The sequence below is a fragment of the Eleginops maclovinus genome, chromosome 22 (genome assembly GCF_036324505.1).
Source record: "Eleginops maclovinus isolate JMC-PN-2008 ecotype Puerto Natales chromosome 22, JC_Emac_rtc_rv5, whole genome shotgun sequence".
Lineage (NCBI taxonomy): Eukaryota > Metazoa > Chordata > Actinopteri > Perciformes > Eleginopidae > Eleginops > Eleginops maclovinus.
In genome coordinates this window covers 7,673,407-7,690,146 of record NC_086370.1, presented here as the reverse complement: position 1 = coordinate 7,690,146, position 16,740 = coordinate 7,673,407, and the positions used below count along the sequence as shown (strand labels likewise).

The 16,740-nt window shown below is 39.4% G+C and overlaps 1 protein-coding gene across 1 annotated transcript; it reads left to right on the top strand.

Moving 5' to 3' along the window:
* The first annotated feature begins 347 nt into the window (after positions 1 to 347).
* Positions 348 to 16,444, top strand: LOC134858855 (rab11 family-interacting protein 2). The gene is made up of 6 exons (XM_063875016.1): positions 348 to 515; positions 1,324 to 1,903; positions 5,253 to 5,659; positions 6,797 to 7,151; positions 9,092 to 9,158; positions 11,613 to 16,444. Exons 2-6 carry the CDS (start codon positions 1,551 to 1,553, stop codon positions 11,838 to 11,840), a joined length of 1,410 nt encoding a protein of 469 aa, XP_063731086.1. The 5' UTR covers positions 348 to 515; positions 1,324 to 1,550; the 3' UTR covers positions 11,841 to 16,444.
* Positions 16,445 to 16,740: the final 296 nt, after the last annotated feature.

The following is a 16,740-nucleotide window of genomic DNA, read 5'->3' as shown; positions in this document are numbered from 1 at the left end:
TGCACCCCCCGAGCCAAGGCAGACTCACACGCACATATATAACAATATATTACAGGGTAGAGAGTGTAAGCCAAAATAATTTACAGCATAGGCCTATAGCTTCTCATTACTACTTACCTGTGCAGTAAAGCCACAACTCAACACCGACAGCCGAATGGATCATTTGCACTTCTTTTTTTGTTTTTAAATATTTTTTTTGTTTTTGCACAGAATTTAACCGTTTTTTTTGTGTTAATTTTAAAACCTTTGTATCCGAAGTTTTTTTATTTTTATTGCGAACATCTTTTATTTTTAATTTTTAGCTTGAATTTCCACCGGGTGATGAGGAAGTGACGTCAGACTAGGAAGTGAAGCTCGCCGCTGCCAGACAGCAGTGAATATCAACAGCAGCAGCAGCAACTAACTTTAGCTGGCAATTTCCTAAGGAATCATTACGTGAATGTATTTGTGAAGTCTGTCTCTGCTGAGCTGAGGTGCTGAATGTCCTTCAAGTGTCGGTAAAACATGACCCCGAGGTAAGCAGCTGTGTGTGTGATGCTCTGTGTGTCTGCTAGCTCTGTAGCTAGCTAGTTGCATCTAGCTAACGTTCTTCTGCAGAATGTGACAATACAATGCTTTATTTCAACCTAATAATTTAATATTGCAATGTTGTGTTTACATCTGCGTTAATACATGCTTATAAGTTAAATACTAGCTCCGTTCGTGGACAAATCTGTGGAAAGATGCTCAGTTAAAGGTAAATTCCGCAGTAATAGGTTTCACGTGGCTCTGTCAGTTCAGTAACATACAGCTAAGTTGTCTTGCAACGTTAGGTTTATGAATGAAACCCAGTTTCAAGTTAAAGAACAGACCCTTTAGAGATAAGTCACCTAAGATAAAACCTAAAGTTGCTCATGAGTACTGACAAAAACACTTTGACACCACTCATAATTGCCATTTACATGACTATGAATAAAATTTCCTATTTTCAATCCCTGTGTTCAAATACAATTCATTGGGACATCCTATATGAAACTATCATGGCACTGAGTCAGTGACAATATATCAGCACCCAAATGTGTCACTGGATGATCTCAGTTTCCTGATACTCCAGCTTGGGGAGATCTGTTTATAGCAGGTGTACTAAATCATATAGCACACATTAACTTCTGTTTTATTCTTGATTATCTGTGTTTTTACTTTAGAATCACATGTTATCTGCTATCAAAGCTGGATGGAATGAAATCTGGCTTAATGTCAATGTTGCCTCTACGCCCACATGAGTCATGTAATGGTTCTGGGAAAGAAACTGAATGCTGTTCTCTTTCTTTCTGTGCTTTTCAGATGATTCACCAGTGGCTTGGACATCTGTGATTTGACAAAAGATGAGGCTTGCTCAGTTTTTCAGACATGCTCAAAATGATTGCTACTGTAGGCACATAAACCACACTGACATGGACAACAAACTATAGTGAATCATGTTTGTTCCATTTTGCACATCACATTCACAAAGAAACACTAACTACATACATTACATTTAATTAGTTTTGAATGGCTTTCAGTTGATAACCATGTCACTGGCAGAGCAGTCTCAAAAGTGGTTTCCAACCCATGTCCAAGCCACTGTTCTTCAAGCAACCAGTTTACAGGCCAAGGGCAAAAATGGCACCAACGATGCCTACACTATCATCCAGCTGGGCAAGGAAAAGTACTCGACATCGGTGGCTGAGAAGACACTTAACCCTGTCTGGAGAGAGGAAGCGTCCTTTGAGTTACCAGGGTTGCTTTTGGAGGGGAACCCAGAAGTATATGAACTCTGCTTTATAGCGATGCACCGGTCTTTGGTTGGGATGGATAAGTTCCTGGGTCAAAGGTCCATCAACCTCAATGAAATCTTCGATAACAAGGAACGGAAGAAAACTGAGTAAGTATCATATGCTGTTCAAAGAACTCACCTCATGGCGCATTATTTCCCAACAAGCGGTACATTCAAACATGCTTCGATTACTTTTCCAGTAAGTCTCCTTGGTTTTCACGCAAAATAGTTTCAGGTAGTGCACATACACCCATTAACTGGTGCAAATCATCAATCTAAAACAAGATAAATTAATATGAGCTGCAAAATTCTCACCATATAATTACATTTATTTTATTTAGAGCAACATGTTTTGGCAAAATGTTTCCTTAATTATACATCTCTGTCGTTGCAAAGCTAATAGCCGACTATAGTACACCCACTGCTACCTAGAGCCATAGTGATATTCTGAGAGAGAATATCATTTTATAATACTTATGTGACAAAAAGGAATACTTGATCCAGAAAGAAACTAGATTACCAAGCTTATGAGCTTCTTCATTAGTTTGTACAGTAATCACGTTCTGTGCCTGCGGTATTTTGATGCCACTAAATGGAGTTTTGTTGTTTGAATCTTACATGTTGATATAGTACTTTTCAGATGTATTTAAGCACATTTGAATGTTATAAGCATTTATGTTCTTAGTAACTCCAGCTCATACCAATGTATTGTTGTGCTGCTGGTGGAATTTTCTAAGAGGAAGTGGAAAATATTTGCAGAAGTTTTCCAGTCATAAGAGGATAACAGCATGGACAAAAATAGTATTTATTTGCCACATTTCTACATGTGTCATTGCCATATTAAGCTACACAAAATATTATAGTCTGTGCTCGGTGCTAAATTAAGTTCCTGACTAACTCCTGTACACCACATGATTTAAACACATATTCATTGTCCATTTATTCTCTTTTATACCCTTGTTTTAGACTATTACATTTTATTAGTCAGGCGTGTTTTAATTTAAAAGGGCAAATAGATGTTGCCAGTAGGTGAACAGAGACACCAGACTGATCCTTCTAAACTATCTAACACAATTATCTCAGATGAAGTAGTACATTTGTTCTCAGTTCATTGAAGTTTTCCATCTGGTTGACCCTTTATTGTTTCGAGGCTTAGCAAAGAATTGGCTCCTATGACGGGCTCATATTGTTGAGAGATTATTTTTAGCTCAGCAATCACTGAGATGATGGTGAGCAGCAGTTGGCCTAATGAAACAAGTGGAGCTGGCTAAACATGTCTTGTAAGTCGCTCCTATACAAACAAATGTTTAAAAATGTGTGAATAGAGAATAGCCCTTCCTTTTTTTTTTACAGACAGAACAACATGGCTTTGAATCTTGTCCTATTCTGTGTAGAGCTCACTCCTTTCCCTTTTTATTTTGTCTGGGTGCTTTCATAAAGCCAAAAAAGAGTGATCAGGTGATGTGTATATTGTAAATAGCGTAGGGCTGATATTGGTGTCTGATAGTGGGTGTATATGTGGTGAGTCAGCCCATTCAGTTACTGGTAACTTGTCTAGGCTGTTTACCTGCCCTCTGCATAATGCAGGCTTGGTTAAGGTTTGTCCCTTGGTTACATTACTGTTTGGAAGGCTTCAGCTTATGATGCATAACTGTAAACGAATCCCACCCACTATTATACCCTGTCAGGCCAGTGTTATATAAGGATAAACTTATGGGTGTTGACCCCTACAAGTTCAACACACGCGCACATTTTAACCTCGCATTAAGCAAACAGGAACAGAATAACCAAATTGGATCTGGTGTTAATTAGCTCACTGCACATTTCAACACAAAAAAGACATTAGCACACTTCCTCTCTGCCCATCAGTCTGGAGAATCACAATATGTTCTAATCAGTGTGGATGGCTGTTATTTGTTTAAGGTGGCTGAGCCGATGCACCTCCAGGCCGTGCAGTTTTTCAGCAGAGGTTCTGTAATGGATACACTCGTATTGCTCGTTGGCCCTATCCCACACTGCACTGCAGGCATACTTGACAATGACGCCTGGAACCTCGGTGGTATATCCACCCTCCACAGCGGGCCTGCGTTCACTGCGGCCCATCTGCAATGTTTTTGAACCCACATATAGGGGAGGAAAGGCCTTCTTGATATCTGAGTAGGCAGCCCATAATTATCGCACACCTGTGTTTGTTGATTGTGAGGAGTTTCCCAGCGGTCCAGGCCCGAGTGGGAGGATTGTGGTTCCAAGCACAGGGAGGTTTATCTTGGCCTTGAGACACACGTGAGGTGCAGCCCCGGCCCCACGGCAGCGGCATGCTGTGGCTGCTGATCTGACTGAGAGCGGCGCGCAGCCTGGGAATCGGACCCAGCGAGGCCCTTTCATGAGCGGGCTCCCCGAGCCACAAGCTAGACAGGTTCAGAATAGCGTTGAACAGCTGCAGGTTTTAGAAAGCCAATACCAACACCTTTTTTGGATGGACTGATAAATGGTATTTCATGCTGGAATTCAAGGGATTTTCACAAATCTCCTTGCAAATCCAGGAAGAAATATCAATAATTGTATGAAAACAACTAAAAAATGTTGCTCAAATTTAGGTAAAATGTCAGTGCTTTTCCCAAAATAACAGTGAAGGATTAGAACAATTGATTATGTTGATCAAACGGCACCATGATGGATGAGTGCAACAGTATACAGCATATTAATATGACCACAGTTAGAAAGCCTCTACATCGTCTCCCAGATTAATACATCTATCTATAAAATAGACAGAACACATTGACTGCTAGTTTCCTCCTGCTCTTTCTTAAAGGACATTGTCCCCAGCCCTATGACACAGAGGACACGTCTCATTAACATGTATGAACTGTTGGGTGGACCTGCGCCGGGGCTTTGCATTTTCCCAATTGCTTGTCGTTGCATTTCTGAACAAAGGCCAGATTTGTGCAAATGCCACTTTATTTCGCTAAGAGTGAATGCATAAATCCCATTACTTCCAGTCGAAGAAGCGGAGAGGTTAAACAAATAGGAGCCCAAAAAGCAGCCTGAAATGGTCTATATTATTCAGCAGCAGGCTATTTCCTATGTTCAGTTTGCAGGGAATAATGTTTATCCTCTGAATGATAAATTGTATTCCCGTGTGTCAGAAAAAGTTCAAACGGTTTAAGCCCCTGCATTTGTGTGTCGCTGTTGGATTAGTCTGCTCAAATTAGCCTTTTCAGTGATGTCCACAAAGAAGTAGGTAGAGCACATTAGCGAGAATGGGGGCTATTTTTCCCCTTTGTCGCATTGTTTGATAGACTTTTACCACATTCTGACTTTGTATACCTGTCATCCTGAATTATGTTGAATTACATGTAATCAACTGAGAAGATTTTCTTATAAATCCCGCTCTTTTTATATAAATTGTCTCATTGAATTTGCTCAGCCTAAGCATCCTCTTCTTTGATTTTTTCAGCTGGTATTCCTTGGAGTCTAAGCCGGGGAAGAAGAGGAAAGAACGAGGCCGCATCCAAGTCAGCATCCAGTTCATGAGGAACAACATGACAGCCAGCATGTTCGACCTCTCCATGAAGGACAAGCCCCGCTCGCCTTTTTCCAAACTTAAGGACAAGATGAAAGGTCGCAAACACGACAGCGGCTTCAGTGACACGTCTTCTGCCATCCTGCCTCGCTCTGCTGTCAGCGACGCAGAGCCAAACCGCCAGTCCTTCGCCTCAGAACCACAACCCCAGCCTGAAGCTAAGGTCAAGAGGCCGCTACTCTCTGGGGCACACAAACTCTCTGCAGCCCACTCCATGTCCGATCTCATTGGGACTCACTTCCGACCCAAACTGGATTCCATGAACTCCATAGAAGAGAGTGGTGAGGAACAAAACTCGTATTAGCTGTTGTAATTTGCAGTGGCCATCAGTAGAGGTCAATAGAAGTCACAGAGCTATGGAGAAAGAAAGATATTTACACCATAAGGTATACAACCTTCACTAACCTAGTTATTTAGGTCAATCATATCAATCTGTCACCTTAATTGACCTCTGTTTCTAACTAGTATAATTGGCCCTCTCTCCTTGAGTTGCAGAAGCTGTAAATCAATGCAAAAAATATTCCCAATTTTTACAACAGAAGGAAAAAGAATGGGCTATACAATTATAAAGAAAAACAATAAAGTAATGATAATAAATGTACTACTGTCCTGTATTGTGAAGGGACAAAAAAGCAAAAGGATGAGCTTTTATAATGTAGAATATAATGGCTGAAAATCTTTATCTGGTGACTCTTTTTAGGTCAGTTATTAATTAGCAATAATGCAATTTGCTAATTTAGGGTTATGGTTTGTGCAGAGGCACTTCAATTCTCACTTTTGAATCAGAAAGTAATCAGTAACTATCAGAGTTGGCTGATATTCATGACCAAAAACATCACCGTTAATCTCTATATTTACTAATAATCAATAAGGGTAGAAAAGAAAGCAATAGTCAATTCACCTGCATCCAGTTTGAAAGTCTGATATCAATGACTTATTTAATGACTTTAATTTATCGAGCATCACAATGATTATTTAGAAAGGCATGCAGAGGAGGGGAACCTTTCCAAAGAACCTACAGATAGATAGGAGGGACGCAAAGGCCGAACTGAAGGGTATAAATAATGTAACTAAATCCTTTATGCTCCTTAGTGAGTGTTTATTTTGTGCTGCTGTATGAGTTGGAAGAGCCAAGGGACCAGATCTAAATACTTCAACAGAACACACAGTGGTGATTCTTAAAGGATCTTTATTGTTGTAAAATGGAAAAACAGATTGGTCAGTTTCCTATTAACCTGTTCTTTTGATTTAAAATCAGTGTTTTTGACCATGTGATCATCTCAAATTATAAATAATCACATATATTAAAACAAAACAGTAACAAATTCGACCTCTATGTGTTGATTAGTGTTGTGCATAGATACATTTTTGAGATAACTGCATCATAAGTTGATGTACTCCCGTTGGTTTCTCTTCAGGGAGTGCAGGCGGCCCTCACAGGCGTTCCCAGAGCGAGGTGCCAGGCTATCAGGACGGTGAGGCACACAGTGACCCTTTCACTGATATCAGTGACACCCTGCCACAGAAGTATGCCACGCTCCCACGCAACCGCAACCCGTTCGAGGGGGAGCACGGGCAGCTGTGGGACCGGGCGGAGCGGAAGGAGAAAAAGGAGAAGGTCAGCCTACTGGAACGCGTGACTGGAAAGAAGGAAGGCCGCAAGACCAACTACGGGGGGCGGTCGGGCAGCTCGGGAGACCTGTGTTCCCCCAACCCCTTCAGTGGAGACTCACAGGCTGACACTAACCCGTTCATCTCCAACTACAAAACCAGGTAGTCTATCTTTGTTTGCTCTGTATGGATCATCAAAATAAAAACACCACCCAACTCTCAGCAGGCTTTTTTCATCGCACAGAACATTTGCTTTTACCTTTCTTTATTAGGAGAGTGACTCAGGTAGTCTTCCTTTTCCCAATAAACACTCCATCAATCAGTCATTTCACCTATAAATCACCAAATATAAAACAACATTCTATAACATGCCACATTACTCTACATGGATACAGAAATGTAGATACATGTCCATTAAGACACGATAATATCCACCTTTTGAGAAAGTAATTTGGCAAATGCAATCTTTGAATATTAACCGGTTGGCAAAAAGCGTTGAATATAATGTCTTCAATACAAAGGAACACATTCTGTTTCTCTCAACACAACATCTATTTGATCTTTCAATGATAATGACACACCCCTACACATTTCAAAGTCCGTCTGTATACCTAAACCCTTAAAAACAGTTTCAGTTCTCAAATACATCAGTTATGTGAGAACAAATATAATCCAGCAAGTTATTATTTATCCCTCTTGGGTTAAAAGAGTTTAATTTAAATACCCTGAATGCTTCCTCCTAAGGCAGCACCTTCGGAAAATGTCTCTTTGGTTAACCTATATGTATAATTAATGCTCATGTATGTTTTTTGTAGCCTATCTCTTGGTGCTCGCTTCCATTACATTTATGAGGCAAACGTCCCATGTTTGCTTTATATCCAAGTCACTAATAGTGACCACACTTTTTTTTCAGTATTGTGTAGGTATGCTGCGGGCAGCTGCTGGAAAGTGGACTGCAGTAATATCCTTCCACTCAAAAGTGCACTGTCAATGCACGTCCACTTAAACTGCTTGTTTGGCCACTAACGGCTCAGAGAGTGTCTGACAGTATGGAGGGGCCCTACGGAGAAATCTAACGTGTTTCTTTACTGTCACCAGAGGCCTGTACCATGAAGCCAGTTCAACATACCGAGGATATATTTGTGTTATCTGGCTAGACAAACCTTAAAAAAGCAGGATGTCAACCTAGTGTTATGAAGTGTTCACATAAAAGGGCCGTGGTTTGCAGCATATGGCCTATCACAAGCGTACAACAAATCCTGCTTTGTAGTACAGACCACAGCTGCGGTCAGAGTTTGTTTGTGTTTGGGTTAAAAAAACATTGTAGACGCACATTGACAGTGTGCAGCACTGTCAATCAATACTGGACCAATTTTTAAGCATAGTCTCATCTGACATCAGAATATAAGAGCATATACTGCATGTTTGTTTATCATATTCCATCAATCATCTCACAATCCCCAAACTTGCCCTTGCTACTTGTGGGACAACCAGTACTGAACCACAGGATATTGGTTACAGCATTCCCATAAAGTTTGGAATACCTTGTTGATTGAATACCCCCCGTCTCTCTCTTTCATTCTGTTGTCAAGAATTGTTGTTGAAACATCTCCACCGAGCCCCGTCGCCTCTATTCCCCGTGTAGCAGAAAGAATTGGTGGGCACTGTGGCTGAGTTCTGGTTTATCAGCGCTGAAGGTGTCATTAGTGGCTCTTTAGAGAGCCTGGGCTCGATAACGGAGCCCTCTGAGCTATAGTAATGAGATCTTCTGCAGAGATAGACCACCCAATTAACCACTTATCTCTGTAGGCACTAGTCCATCATCTTTACTGCTGCCTTTGTCGTACAGTAGCTCACTGGTCATTTTTGTAATGTGGTGCAAGAATACCAAAAGGGTGCGTTAGAGTATATTATTGAAAGGGGAACTTCTCTAGCAAATAAATACATGTTTTATTTCTTCATATATGACGCCGGTCACCATACATATCCAAATTAGCTTCCGGGATGGACACCAGATTCTCCGTATTAGACGAGTGATGCTAATCATAGCATGGCTATTCACTTTAATGTGTTCATGTGAATTCTCTTTGATTGTTTTGCAGTAATAAAAAGTCAAATGAAGACATCACATTTGGGCATAAGAAGAAAGACATATACGGCAAGAAAAAGGTAAGAAACACAGACATGATTTGTCCGGTGATATTGTAACAGGTTGTCAGTTTTACCTGACAACGAAGGAGATGATAAAAGAGACAAAATGACCCCAGCAGCTGTGTCATTGTGTCATAGTTTCATGCAGAATTTTAATTGAGAACTATACGTTTTATTTGAAAAAGCAGCTGGTGACATTGATCTCTGAGGCCTCTAAAAAGTCAGACTGTGCCATTCAACTAATTAGCAGCTGCACACATAGGTCATCAAGTCTCATCTGATCCTAATTTGAAGTGGTGTGAGATTTCTGTCTGTAAGGTCGGTCATAGTGGTGCGTTATTCCATAATTGGAGGGTTTTTTAGTCAGGAAAAGGCTTAAAAATGGGATTTTGTTTTTATTCTTTAATGATTGTTACATTATTTGTACATGGCCTTTTACCCTTTTGTAGTTTGTATTTCCAATTTGAAATAGAAAAGTCAAATTTGCCAGCAATTACATCGCAAAATAGTATTAATGAAGGAGCAGTGGGAGCAGGCGCTGAAGTGATGCCTAAATGAGAAGGAGAATGCTGATAATAGCTTTCCTCACCTTTCTTTGTGGGTGTTGAGGGCTGTCGGTATCCACACATGTGCCCCTGTGCATGCCGCAGTGCTTCGCAGAAATGGCAGCTCCCATTTCCTCCGCTTCAAGGCCCTAATTAACCACACACAGGGGGAGGGAGGGGGGGGGGGCAGTGAGAGATTTCAAAGGACTGAGCTTTTAGATTCTCAAAGCTGAGCTCATTAGAAACTGTAATGACACAACTGGAGAATGCCAAGTGTGTGCCTTATCTTCTCCTCACCACTGATCGCAGGGAAACGGTCATCATTACTTTGCCAATTCATGGTCATTTCCAGGCCTTTGTCACCAACCACAGAAGCTCCTGATTATTATGCTGTGTGCATGTGTGTGAGAGAGAGAGAGGGAGCTATGCAAGTACACATGCTTGTATGCGACACAACATATTGCTGTCAGTTCTCGTATCCCCTCTCACAGTGCAGTATCTTTCAGTGAAATACCTTTTTCTTGTGTGTGTATTTGTACGTGTGTGTATGTGTTTGTGTGCCAGGAATAGGTTACAGAGATCTGTTCTTGAACCCTTTCTTACATCGGACATTTAATCTCTGTGGCAAATATTTCATTTTGGTCCGCCCCACAGTAGCCTCCGTGCTGTTAGCAGCGATAAGATACCTGGTAAGCAGTCCCGCTCCAGGTCTTTCTGCATTGTCTTTACCCGGCTAGTGGAGGCTTGAATGCTGCATGGGAGTGGAAGCTGATAAGTGTGGTATTTTAAACAAGGGTGAAGGCTTTGCTGCTCTAACCATTCGGGGGAGGATGCCCAGCACTGAAGCGATAAAGTGGTCCCTCATTAAAAACGATTACAGCTCCTCTCGTACCCGCGCAATACGATCTGCACATACCGTACCACACAGCTCCGTCCAAGCAGGTTGTCCTCAAAGAGCAACGCCAGGCTTGGGTTGCATCCTTATTTTGGTATTTATCAGCCTGACCTTTAATTGCAGAAATATGCAGCCTGGCATTTCCTCCGTCAAAACAAAGATTCTGTTTTGTGGGAAACCTGTATTGCTGAGTTGTTACAAGCTGTTAGAGTTTTTGCCACTTTAATAAGAGAGGTCAGGCTTTTGAATGCTTTAAACTAGAGCTGTACAATGTATTGATACTATATAATCAGTATTTTTCGCAGTATTTATTTCTTTGCTCCTGCGTTGTTCGTACAATGCGGGGATGGCTGTTTGGCTAAAGTATTTTCTTCCCAGCAACATTTACCTACGATGCCCTTCTTCCACTGTATGTAGTGGGACCATGTCTTTGGCCAGAGAGCGTTGTCTTTTACTGGATTTAAAGAGGCACTATTATGCTTTTTGAGGGTATTCCCTTTACTGTATTGTGTTATATAGGTTTGTGTGCATGTAAACGGACACAAACACTCTCCACACACCTGTAAACTTATTGATATTGAGGTATCTGTTCTGAAATACTGTCATTTCTAATATTGCCCAGCCCTAGTTAAAACTAAAGTAGAACAACTTTCTCTATGTAAATGCTTTAGTGTCAAAGTTTAGTCCCACTAGAGCTGTTAAACATGTCTGGATCTCATTGCAAACACTGTTACACAGTATTGGATCATAATATCTGCCATTATTGACATGCGAGTGCTAAATCTCTTGACAGCAGTCTCTTCTTAACAACTCTCACTTAGCCTTTTGTTAGCGGCAGAGAACAAGAGAAAAACACATGGCAATCTATCTCACGTTAGGTCCTCACGTCTAATTAGTTTATTTTCAGATGCTGACATTTCATAGAAGATCATTCAGGCTACTTTTACGAAAATATCCATGCAAAAAACGGTGATTATGGAGCTTCAAAATCTGCTGCGTTAAATTGAGCATTGACTTTTTTCTTATTTCCAGGAGGTGAAACAGGAAAGCCTGGCCGCCTACAGCAACCTTTCCTTTGAGGAAGTTGTGCGGGAACTCATCAAGCAGAAAGAAGTGGTGAAAAAGAAAGATGCCCACATCAGAGAGCTGGAGAACTACATCGACAACCTGCTGGTGCGCGTCATGGAGGAGACGCCCAGCATTCTACGGACACCCTACGAGCCCAAAAAGAAGGCGGGTAAAATTGGTAAAAAGAAATAAAAGACAAACAGTTAGTAATGAAGGTTTAGCAGGAGCTTGTGGTAAAATAAGTGAGAACAAATGGTATTGATCGAAGCTACCTTCTAGATGGTTTATGTCTTTGCCTAAAGGACATTTTTATTCAGTGGGTTTAGCTTTTTGTACTTTTTTTTTTTGTTTTGTCATTCCTATTTTTGTGGGTGTATTTTTAGGTACAGGATGAGAGAAATTCATTGATTGATTCAAGTCCAATCAAATCATGTAATGCACTTGTCCATCCACATGTCACACATACAGCTGCCATCATTGGCTCAAATGTTCTTAAGGTGCAAATGCAGCCAAAGTCATGTTTACCAGATGGTTTATTTGAAGTAAATAAGTAGTTTGAAGTTTCCTGTGTGCTGAAACACGGTCAAGTGGGCTGAGAAGATGAAGCTGTAGTTGCTGTGTTTACACTGGAGACACTGGAAACTACAATACACATTCAGAGGAGGAAATCGTTTTTGAGCCTCTTCTGCTCTACAGATGTGTATTCTTAGAAAGACTAGAGGAGAGTTACTGTAAGAAGTTGCCGGACAGTATCTGGAAGTCTGGTTTCCCTCTTCAAAAAATGAACAAACATACAGTTACTGATTTTCTATTCTTTCTTTTTTTTGTGATGACTATCAATTAAGTTTATTAGTGTCTCAGTCGTTTGCTGGAGGTGATAGTTTTACTGACTTTAAGTGCAATACTCATCATTTCCTTTACATTCTGCTGGTACTATTCTTGTTTACATTTTAATCTAAGCTTTGAGTCAAACTCATCTGTTTAATATTGATTTGATTCACTGGAAAAAGTTGTGTTGTTACAGCCTCTACAGATCAACCAATCTCCTTCTATTACAATTTTGAGAAGATTGTATTATGATTCCAAGCTGCACATTTGGACTTGTGCTGAACAATCTTTATTTATAAATGTGTTATAGCTCAGTTACATATGAACATTATTTCAATGTATTTGTAAGATGGTAAAAACTCTACTGTACCCCCTCCCTCATCACCCTTTCTAATGTGTTAACACTCAGTAGGTTAAAGTCCTCAAAAAAAATCTTGTTCATAAGTATTTATGTCTTACTGACACAGTTCTATATGTTTTTACATCGGCTTTAATATGTGTTTACCTCACAGATGAACTGTGCCTCAGTATGTCCATTTTCCTGTGTTATAAACACAGTCTAAATCATATACAGGTAGATGAACGTGGTTCAACGCTTTATGGTACTAATTATGATCAGTTCATAACTGTTCCAGGTAAACAGCCAATGAGTGTCATTCTGTTTGCAGATCACAGTTTGACAGCTGCTGTCGGAAGCTAACTGTCCTCATTTCACAGTTTTATGTCATCTCATATGTCGCTTCAATCTGTGACGCTAACGTCAAAATAAGATAGGATAAGATGTACCTTTATTAATCCCTGTGTGGAAATTCTTAATGGTGTTTCCATGTTTAACTTCTTATTCTGTGAAGGCATCAGTTTCTACTGAACAAACGCTGAGTGAAGTAAGGGGCAGCTGTTAAGGGTGTTACACGTTTCATCACAATATGCTATAACGTTGATTCTCCAACAATAATGCAATATTTGCTTATATTCCAGAGTCTGCCCTAATTTGACTATTATTCCATTCAATTAAGAGTCTATTGATTAATGTGAGGTGATGTAAGATGCCCTTGTAACACAACTAAATTTACAAAAGACAGCTAAAAGATGTTTTTAAATGTGTAGGAGGGCGGTGCAATTAGATGGAATTCGGGAAAAAACCTGCTTTGGAGATTTTAAAATAAGTGTGTCTTTCTGATCTGTATGAATGTTTTCACTCAGTATTATCAGTATATTGCATTATTGCTCACTGAAATGATATATATTGTTGTTTCGTTACACCCTTAGCAGCTTTTGGAGCGCACTCATGGTACTTAAATGATCAAAATGACTAGTTAAAGGTGAACCATTTGTAATCTCCTTTACCTGTGTTCGAGCTAGATGTTCAACAATAGTTTAATAACTTCCTGATGATTAGGTTTACATTCAATTTTTGTATTCCTTTTAAGATGAGAAGCAGCTTCATGTACACTGTTAAACACCTTTTGTATTGTAGTAGTTAATTTATCAATCTTATTTTTCCGGTGACTTTGTTCTGATGCTGGTATTTCTTTCTGGTATTTATATCTATTTTGTAATTACTTTTCAGTCTTATACAATTTCTGACCTTTACACTGTATGATACCAAATCACAGTTGAGTGCTACACTGTATCGATGGAATGTCAAAACACACTTTTTCATGAACCACTGAAAAAACAGTTTGTCATGTACTAATTATTTCTGCTGCGGAGTTACTTCATGTGAAGGTATGCGATCTCTTCTTGGACTTGAAGCCAAAATCTCTTGTTACTGAATGTATCCTGCTCGATTTTGAAATACGTGATTACCTGAGAATGTAATCACGTATACCTGAAATGTACCATGATATACAAAACACTTACAAGGCCATGGAACCTTGCTTGCCTTTAAAGTATTTGGTGTATCCAAAGAGATCATTTCACACGCGGACTGTGTATTATGTGATAGTAATTAAGAAAATATGTGGATAAGAATCTGTTTCGCTTTACGGAAAGAAGCTTCTCACTGATTGCCTTCCTACATGTGCTGAAGTGTGAACTCGTGTTACAGGCTCTTATTGTTTAAACTGCTTTAACTACTCTGTATTGCTAGTTGTTAATGGACCTTTGCCGAACTCTCAAAACTTCCATTGTACATACTGTATAGTCACTTTGTAATATCTCTTCACTTTGCACATTTTGCTGTGCTGTAAAATGTTTGAAAAGGTGCTTACTGAGGCCTGAAATTCAGTCAAATTGTGAGCTAAGCCAAATTAGATTTCAAAGGTAGGAAGGAAAATATAAAAATAAAGAAAAGTAATCACCACCTATCTTTCAAATGAGCTGAACTGATACTATCAAAGTAGTTTGGAAATTCTGGCTTTATAATAGATTATAGACATGTTCTGTTGCTCCTGTATTTAGTGTAGGTCATATGGTGCATTATAGTGTAAAGCAGAGAATGGAACAGGTGATTTACACTCAGGTCAACTATGTGCCCCAAAGCGCCGCTGCTTTGCTCGAACGATGAAAAAAAACGATACGGTCGTAATAAATAAATGTTGAACACATTCGGAACCCGAGGTTATTTAGTTCAAATTAAAAACGAGGGGTTGTGTAGTTCGAATTAATTAATTAATTGTGCCTGTCATATTCTCTTTCAGCTTGATTGCTACATTTGCTTTATATGCTTTAATATAATTTGGTGCTTTGGAAGATGTCAGAATAAATCGCAAATCTAAATGAAAAGCATTTTCAAATAATTTCTCCAGCACAACATTGTAAAGGGGGTGCATTGCAAAAAAACACAGCCACCCCTGCATCATTATTGTACTTCTTCCTCTGCTGTTTTGCATAATACTCGTCATCCAATCAATGCCAGTGTTCCAATATGCAAAGCGCTCAGAATGCGTGGAGGCAAAATGTCCTATAAGATTTGGCCTGTGTTGTAATTTAAATTAATATAGATTATTTTGCACACGCATAAAGTATGTTTTGTTGGTGTTGTCCACCCCATTCAACGACACAAACATATGGGGATTTTTTTTCTCCATGTTGACGAAGCATGCATTTAACCTTTTGATGAAGATGACATAAAACTCAAGTCGGATCTCACAATCCTCCTCTGGCAGCTTTTTAAGTCTTCTACTGATAATATGATGCTGCTTGCCATAGGCCACATACAGCTGCCAGACACTAAGACTTAAGCTCCCGCTAAATCCCCTGACGGTGCTTGTAATGTGGCACACAGTTGTTGAAGGAAATGGTGACTGTGTTTATAAAAGATCTCGCCAGTTAGCATTGAGTTTACACAATCGTATGGAGGCTGGTGCACAAGAGGTGCCAACACAAATAACCACAATGTGAGAGGAGTTTAGTGCCCCAACATGGTGGAGACCTTAAATGACATTTTGATACTAACGTGTTCCTCAAGGTAGTCGATGTGAACTCAGCCACAAGCCTTGTAATGTAAAAAAAACCATGTAAGTAAATGGCTGATTCTTGTCATTTATGCATGTCAATCAAATGGTTTGATTGTTAAACTATATATTTTTGCCAAATATGTCATTTTTCCATTGATTCCTCCAGTTTGGGGTCATTTTCATCAACTCGTTACACTACCTTATTGTAATTTAATTAACTAAAAAGTCCTTTCATCAGAAAAGGTACAGGATTTTTTAAATCTTCACATAATAGCCTATATGCAAGACTTTCATACCTGGATGTGTGGGAACAAGAATGTACGGCTTTTTTAAAATTATTGTAGTTCTGGAAATGCGTTGGGGTTTAGAAAATGTATATAATATAATAACAGTATGATGTTGATGGTGACTGTATATGAAGTGCTAACGCAAGCAGTAATTCAGAAGAATTTGGTGATGCATTTCTTGAAATTCATCCACTACAGTTCCAACTTGTTACTTTTAGATATCATCACCATCATTATAATTAAAATCCAATGTCATTTTCAATAAACTCACTGTAAATGATTATTGCTTCTGTATTGTTTTTTAAGGCAAACATGTCTATACAATTCATATGTAATTATGGTTTGACTGTCTTTACATACTTGACACCTGAATTTCAATAAACTTCTCATTTTATAATCTGCATCTTACATTTTGCAGCATATCTGCTTGATCAAACTGCAGCTTAAAATGGGTTGATAATCATCCATAACGTGGTTGTCCCTATCATTCTTAAGGATACATTTAAATCCCCTCTCAATTAACTCCGATCTCTCTGGCAGTTAAACCATGATTAGTGTTTTAAATTGTACTGATTT

Coding starts and splice junctions, on each gene's coding strand:
- LOC134858855 (XM_063875016.1), top strand. CDS start 1,551: ATGTCACTGGCAGAGCAGTCTCAAAAGTGGTTTCCAACCCATGTCCAA. Junction 5,660..6,796: donor GAACTCCATAGAAGAGAGTG/GTGAGGAACAAA, acceptor GTTTCTCTTCAG/GGAGTGCAGGCGGCCCTCAC. Junction 9,159..11,612: donor ACATATACGGCAAGAAAAAG/GTAAGAAACACA, acceptor TCTTATTTCCAG/GAGGTGAAACAGGAAAGCCT.